Consider the following 8266-nt stretch of genomic DNA (forward strand, 5'->3'; position numbering starts at 1 on the left):
GGAGACTCCGCGGGAGCCGGAGCGCCGCAGGGCTGCAGGGCGGCCTCGCCCCGAGCAGGCCGGTGGCTCCCGAGCCGGCCAGGCTCTCGGCTGAGGACAGAGCGTGGGCTTCCTCCTCCCGCCAGGTGAGTGCCCCAAGAGAGGCGGGGTGGAGACCTGGGGCCCACTGGAGGAGACTGGGAAGTCAAAGGTTGGAGGGTGGGGGGCCCGGAACCCATCTCCCATCCAGGCTCGGGTCTCCAGAAGCACCCTGGGTCTACACACTGCCACCCCAACCACAACCCCGCCCCTGAGACAGCCAAGAGGGAGCCCCAGTCTCCTCCTTGGTTCCTTCTTTTGGTGGCCTGCGGGGTAGACCTTGAATCTGAAGGGCACGCCTGGGTTGCCAATCTGAGCATACTCCCACCCAGTGTTCAGAGAACCCTCATCCTGAAGATCTTGCCACGTTCCAAAGAAAATGTGCTGTTCTGACCCAGACCCCCACCCGCCAGAGTGGCCAAAAGGCGACAGTGATTGAAGCTCCTTTGCTTTTTAGGACAGCTGATGTTAGCTCGTTTGAGTAAATAAATTGGGAGAAGAGTATTGACCAACAAGACAGTTAAAGAAATAGGACTTAAATTTCAAAACATTCACCCAGGCTAGATGCTGCTGGGCTACTTGAAAGGCAGTCCCTGGAAAAATAACCAGCCAGCCAGTGCCACTCAGCAACTTTCAGGGGTCAATCTTGTCTTTACTCATTCAGCAAGTATTTACTGAGCACCTACTTTGTGCCAAGTGCTGTTCCAGATGTTGGGGGGGGGGCGGGGGAATGGGCTAATAAACAAAACTGTCCAGAACGATGAAAGGTCTAAGGTTTTACCCTGATGGCAAGTTAACCAGTCAGCCTGCCCCAGCTTAATAGATGCCCATAGAAGACACGAGATTCCCAGAGTAGAGACAAAGGACTTTCTTGCTGATAACACCAGCCACCATGGAATGCCAGAGCTTCATATTTGCATGGTCCCCGCCCCTCCTGCAAGCCCTTCTTGGAGGAGCAGAACCAAGAAGGTGGGTTTTGCACATAATGGGTCCCAGGTAAAGAGCCCCAATCCCAGGACGCCCCAGTCTTTGAAAGAAGCTGCCAGTAAGTAGCCCTGTGTGGAGATACTTTATTATAAACAAATCCTCCTCCTCCCTGGAGCGGACAGTACGTTTATCCTTCCAGGCTCTTTGCTATACAAAATTCCGGGGGAGGATGGTCCAGCCGTCACTCTGAAGTTAGGTGCAAACATAACAAACCATGAGTTGTCCCTTCACAAAAGCAACACAGTTCTGCTCTCCTGAAACATATCCTAATGAAAGAGTGACACAAGCTATGCAACGTCCATCGTCTGACAGATTCCGGGTGGATCGGGATAAGCTCTGAAAAATCAGACTGTCCACTGCTAACTTATGTTATGACCTCCCTTTTTTGTATAATCATAATATCAAAATATTCTGAGCAACATTCAGTTTACAACTGGATTGTCTTAGCCACACAGGCGGCTGCCTGGTTCAGGCAAGCTGCCCCAGGAGGAGAAATTCCTCTGTCTCCTGAGACAGAAGGCAAGCCCCAGGAGAAATAAGACCCCAGGACATAAAAACTCCTGGGAAGCTTCCTTGCTTTCTTTGAATAAAAATAAACTTCATATAAGGCTCCCAGGGCATAAGGACTCATGGACAAATTTTAACCTTGACTACACAGGTGTCGTTTGATATACAACTGTATAACTTTCTCTTAATTTACTCCTTTTTAAAACAAACACTAACTACTCTCTGTTAGCCTCAAATTACCCATTAGCTTTTCACTTATAACACTGCTAACACAATTTACTACTATCCCAAGACCCTTAACAACCTTTTGCTAACAAGCTCACCCTTTTCCAGACCCCTCTTCCTTTGATGATAACTAGACAGCTGTATATATGATAACTGTCACAAAAACGTATAATTTAGCATACCATAAATTGTAAACAGAAGAATGCTTTTTCCCTTGTTCTTGAGGATATTTTATGGAGATATCTCATTAACTTACCCTATGCATTATTACAATTAACTACTTGCTACACAGTATAAATAAAGACCTGCTGAAGGAAAAGCAGGAAGACCTGCATCCTATCCTGACTCCCATTTCTTCCTCGCGTCCGTTCCCCTCTCTCCCTTTTGGAATATCCACTCGCCGACGCCTTCCCATCTTAGGGTCCTGCCTGTGCTGCCTCGAAACACCCCAAAGGTTGGAGTTGGTCTCCGACAAAAGAGGAAGAAGCAAATAGCAAGCACAATCAAACAAAAGAGCAAGAAAATGTCAGAGAATAGTAAGTTCGGGAAGGCAGCACACGGGTTAAGCTAGGGAGAGGGACGTCCTGAGGACACCTTTAGTGGTCAGGTGTGTGTGTTGGAGGCTGGACAGGTTGACATCGAGCAGAGAGAAGGCCCAGGAACATCAGGGTGAGAGCCAAACAACAATACCAAAGTTTTGGTTTGATCTACTGGCATTTCCTGTGGCGTTCCTGCAGAAGAGACATGGTTTATTTTTTTCTCATAACCTCAGGTGAAAGCTTTCCTTCCTTCCAGAGGGTAGGGAGCCTGGTGTAAAGATTGTCAAGAGGCAGGCAAATGGACATACTCCACCCCACCCTGTCAGCGCCCCCCAGAGATCGTATCCGATCACGTGGCTTTTGCCTTTCTCTGCAGTCCAACACTTTGCAACTCAGTGACCGTTCCATTGAAAGGAAAGGAAAGACACTTGGGTTCTTTGAGGAAATGTTATGAGAGGCTCATACTGTGTGACATGTGAGGGACATAACTCAGAACTCAAGCACCAGCTCAATGACCATCAACATTCTGGAAAGTGCTGCTGCCTTTAAAATTTATGTCTTAAGAAAACATGCATGACACTTTGAAATGCATCGAAGTATAAGATGGATGGATGGATGACTGAATGGATAGATATATGATAACGTAAATGTAGCAAAATAGCAATTTAGTATCTCAGTGGCAGGTATACAGGAGTTAGTCATCTCCTTCCAACTTTTGAACATTTTTATAATAAAACACTAGGAGCAGGAGTAAATGCAGAGTTGCGGTCCTATTACCAAGCTGTAAGCTGGATATGTAGTCTCTAGAAATCACCAGCTTTTTTCCCTCTAAGTACGTGTGAAATGCAGTGATTTAAAAAGTATCACTAATGCCCAGGGCCTCCATGACTCCATGACTGTAGGAAGTTCTTGGCTTTAGAATTCTTTGGATCTGAGTCGGAGACGCCCAAGATGAATGAGAATAGAAGTAACACAGGTGTGGGATTAGTGTGGTTGCATTTGATGCTTACAAAACCTTTTGGGACATTATTAAGCCCATTTTACAGATGAGGACACTGAGGCATAGCGAGCGGATAAGCTGGTAAGTGGTGGGTTAGGAATACTGATAGTCAAGACCTGCTGGGTCGGGTAACTGACCCATACTCATCTCAATAGAAAGATTAAGGTTAATCTTCCTTATCAGAAGATAATTAAGTTATCAGAAGAATTCAGACCTGTGGGATTGTGTAAGCTATTGTTGGTCTGTGCTGAGCTACCTGAAGGGTTTTCTCTGATAATCAGAGTCAAGTTCACTTACCCAAGATATATCATGGTTAACACAATCATCATCAAAATGTGCAGAATTGTAACGATGATCTTGTTAAGTCCAGCTCTCCACTCCTACCTCAGCTGACCCACCTGGTCAGGTATTCCATTCACTCTAATATGATGTTACTGAGGATCAGAGGACTGCATTTTTCTTTTTATTTTAAAAAAAGATTTATTTGGGCCCTCCCTGGTGGTGCAGCAGGTTAAAGCACAGCACTAAGAAGCTTAAGCCACTTCCGCATGAGTTCGATTCCCGCCTGCCCTGGAGGAGACCACATGGCGCAGCAGACCTCTCCTGACCCACCCGTTGCTCTCCTCAGCAGTGTACTTCGTCGATCTGCCTGTTCTGCTCCCCACTCTGTCCCTCTCACCCTCCACATCTCTGGCCTGTACCCCAGTTCTGTACGAATAAATAAATAAATCTTTTTTTAAAAAAAAGATTTATTTTTTTATGCATACAAGAGCTGGGATGCAGGCCAGGTGCAGGAGCTAGGGGGGTGGGCAGTGTTGAAAGGATTCACCAGACACAGAGTGGGGAGCAGAACAGAGGTATTGACTGAAGGGAGCAGTGGGGGAGACAGGAGAGGTCTGCTGCCCCCTGTGGGTCAGCTCCCTGGTCTGGGGTCGAACTGGTGCTACAGTGGCTGCCTATAGCTTCACAGTGCTGAGACTTGACCCCCGCTCCACCAGGGAGGACCGGGACTGTACTTCTCTAACTCTAACGCAATCTTTCTGCCTTTATACAGGGCAAGCAGAGAGTATGAAAGCCTATCTAAAAAGCACAGATGGCTTTTTTGTCCTGAATAAAAGTACTACGATTGGCCGACACAAAGACTCAGACCTTGTTTTAGAGGTAAGATGCTTCCTGCCCATCCCCCACCCTCTCCAGCCCTAATCCTCTCCCAAAAGTCCTGATTGTTCTGTGGACCCCACTGCCTTTTAAAGCACACCCCCTCGTGATATGCTACCTAAATAACCATTTGCCAGAATGGAAGGACAGCCTTCCCTGGCCTGCTCAGTGAAAGGGAGCATGACGGGAATAGGGCCAATTCCCTGCCTCCGCTGCCCCTGCGTCCCTCCCCTGCAGCCTGCGGGGGTGGTCTGGGGGGTGGTCTGAAGCAGGGTCTGAAGGGTCTGTCTGGGGCAGTGGTCTTTCACCCTTTCCAGAGCCGCCAGATCATGTGTGTGGTTTCATGTAGAGCAATCAAACATAGACCCATTCCGTCATCAAGCTCTCTCCCTTGTGAGACTCCTTTATTACTGTCTCTCACACCCCTGCATCCTGAAACCACTCATCTTTTCTCTAATTCAATAATTTTTATTATTTTGAAATGTTACATGATGGAATCATACAATATGTGACCTTTTGAGATTGTTTTCCCCCACTCATCCTGGAATCCATTTAGGTAATCAGTCTGCCCCTTTAATTACTGAGTAATATTACTGACTATACCCCCATTTGTATAACCATTCACTTGTTGATACTTGCAACTTTATTTTTTCAAAGATTTATTTAGTTATGCATACAGAACTGGAGTGCAGGCCAGAGGTGCAGGTGTGGTGAGAGGCTTCACCAGAGACAGTGGGGAGCAGAGCAGGCAGACTGATGAAGCACACTGCTGAGGGGAGCAGCGGGCGGATCAGGAGAGGTCTGCTGCGCCATGTGGGTCAGCTCCGGGCCTGGGGATGGAACTGGTACTGAAGCAGCTGCATCTGGCTTGCAGTGCTGCGCTTTAACCCGTTGCACCACCAGGGAGGGCCTGATACCTGCAACTTTAACTGAACTTTCTAGAAGGATTTTTTTAGGTTTCTTGGGATTTTATACCTAAACAATCATGTCATCCATAAATAAGAACAGTTTTATTTCCCATTTTGTGACCTGAATGACTTTAATTTCCTTTTCTTGCTTTATTGCCCTGGCTAGGACTTTCAGTGCTTTGCTGATAAGAGTAATAAGAGTGATATAAATCTTTATATTTGCTTGTTTCTTTATATTTGCACCTAATCTTTCACCACTATGTATGATGTTAACTGTACAGGTTTGTAGATGTTCTCATCAAGTTGAGAAAGTTCCCACTTATTCCTAATTTTCTGAGAGAGGTTTAAAAATAACTCAAGGGGCCGCTCTGTGATTCTCATCTATGATTTGATCTCCCTAGAAGGACACAGAGAAGTCTGTTTTGTACATGAAGTAGAAAAAAGAAAAGGAATTGCAATTTCTTCTTTATCATGACAAAGATAGATTTTAGGTAGATTTACCCCCTGTCTAGCTGAAATAGAGACAGAGACCCCTGTTTTGAATCTGACTCTGATCTCAGGACACTGTAGTCATTTTTAAAAGGCCAGGCTTTGGCGATAGACAGAACTGGGTTGAAATCTCACTAGGCCATTCCCTGGCTATATGACTTCAAATAAATACTTACAAATACTCTGCATTCATTTTCCCTGTCTGTCCCCCACTCATCTCGCAGGATGATTATGCGAAGTTTCTAAGCACCTAGTACCATGGTTGTTATTATGGTTTCATAAAAAAAAGTTTGAGAAGAATCTGAGATTAGGGCTGAAATGAAGATCCATTGATATGAACAAGCAGTTTGGAAAAGGGGACTAATGAGGGAAATTATTATATGAACAGGACTTGAATTGCATTTATTATATAAAAATAATTCACTGCTCACTGCTCCTTGGACTTTATTTAAAGAGAAAGCAGCCACCACCAGCAGCAATCACACTGACTTATGAAGGCATCGGCTACATTTGCAGAAGTCTGATTTTATATTGGCTCCCCAGAGAACAGATGATACATGAACTGCCAAATGTTTTGTGAATAGGTTTTTGATGGGCACTTCTATCTTTAAGATAAATCCTCTTCCAGCACTTAAATGGATTTGGAAGAGGAGATATGCTTTCAGAAGGGCTGTGGGCACAGAGCCTGCTCTGAAAAATTGAAACCTGCAGATGTGATATCTTCCAGCTTCAAAAGATAGGAGGAGGTGAGAATTGCCTCTTTGCTGACTTCATTGGGCCTTTCTGATTAGAAGAAACACCCTTGATCAGCTCCCAGCTACCCTGAGTAATAATTCATCAGCCAATTTATAATTTATGCTATTTGTGCCACAAGAAATCATTCTACTAAATAAAGTGCAGAAATATAGAATACAAAAAAAATCACTCTTGAGATTACCCAGAGGTTAAATCTAGCAAATAAAGAAGAATGGTTTTTTTGTTGGATAAATCCTAAAAACAAGAAGTTATACGTCTAAAGAGTTTGCATGGCTACACATTGTTTTGATGGCTGAGAACATAATATTTTAATATCACTTGCTTTTGCTGATCATGGATGGTAATCACATGCCTCTTATTTTTAAAACTTGGGAGAAAGCAAAGTATAAGCAAGAAAACCAACGTCACCTGTAATCTCAGGGCTCAGGAAAAATCAATATTGACATTTGCAGGGTTTACCCTGCGGCCTGATTTTCTATACCCTGTATGGAGTTTGGTTTCCTTATGGCAAGTAGAAGTTTTAGCCAGCCTAGGCTTTACTGTTATTATACTAATTCACTCCACAGATGTTTACCTGGCGCTTTGGAGCTGAGGCAAGCCCAGGGTGTAACAATGGCAGGATCAGGCAAGGTCCCTGAAATCAGGAAGCAGTTAGAGGAGAGACATAGGTCAGAGGACCCAACAAAGGTGTGTAAGTTTCCATATCTTCATTGGAGGAAAATAATATGGAGGACAAATAGGACTTCATTGGACAAGCAGAGACCGGAGTGGCATGTGCAAAGGTCCTGGGGTAGAAGAGACTATGAGAGCTCCAGGAACTAAGAGAAAGTCAGCATGTGTAGAAGTAGGGTGGGCAAGATGGCTGAGACAAGGGGAACCCCTTCATGCCACGCAAAGGACTTTGGTGTCATCTGAAGAATAAGGAGAAGAAAGCACTGAAGGACTTTGAGCAAGGGGGAGACCCTGGCTGCCTCCTGCAAAAGGAAGCTCTCGTCTCCCAGGTGGCTAGAAGACCTCCAACTTGCTCATTTCAGAACTAAATCTTGTGTATTATAATTTGTGTGATTTTTTATGTCACTGTGAACTGTGGTTTTAGGGTTGAATGTGGTTTTAGGGTTTGAGTGTGCTGATAGAGGTTGTAATCTTCCAGAGCGGAGGAACACTGCAGGAGAATATTGTTGCGCTTTTCATAGTATAGCAGTGCCGGTTCCTGAGTCCTTACACAGAGGCACAGGAGTCAGTGAAAGAGAATGAAGAGCTGAAAAATAAATCCACAGAGCATCATCCCCACGCTCTGTGCTCTGGGGTTCAGGTGCGGGGTGGGAGGGGACGCTCAGGGAGACGGTTCCAGCGCCTCCCTCTGAGAATGCCCCCATCTCTGTCACCACCACCACCACCTTCTTGATCGTGATATAAATCTAGATTTGGGGGAACATCTACAATTCTAAATATCTGAACTTTCTTGTGGCTTAACAAGGTAGCTGACTGAGCTAGAGATATTTTTTAATAATATAAGTTTATTTTTACATCATTTTGTACATTTTTTTTTCATCTAAATTGTAATCCCGTGGGTTTCCCATCACCGCCACCACCACCTTCTTGATCGTGATATAAATCTA

The 8266-nt window shown here is 45.0% G+C and overlaps 1 protein-coding gene across 1 annotated transcript in view; it reads left to right on the plus strand.

Moving 5' to 3' along the window:
* The first annotated feature begins 4404 nt into the window (after nucleotides 1-4404).
* FHAD1 (forkhead-associated (FHA) phosphopeptide binding domain 1) overlaps nucleotides 4405-8266 on the plus strand; it is an 88610-nt gene continuing 84748 nt past the window's right edge. Inside the window, exon 1 of the mRNA XM_004679337.1 lies at nucleotides 4405-4497. Within this exon, the coding sequence (XP_004679394.1) occupies nucleotides 4405-4497 (93 nt within the window). The remainder of the gene's footprint in view (nucleotides 4498-8266) is intronic.

This window comes from Condylura cristata, unplaced genomic scaffold (assembly GCF_000260355.1).
Source record: "Condylura cristata isolate star-nosed mole 26May11 unplaced genomic scaffold, ConCri1.0 scaffold00008, whole genome shotgun sequence".
NCBI classification, from domain to species: domain Eukaryota; kingdom Metazoa; phylum Chordata; class Mammalia; order Eulipotyphla; family Talpidae; genus Condylura; species Condylura cristata.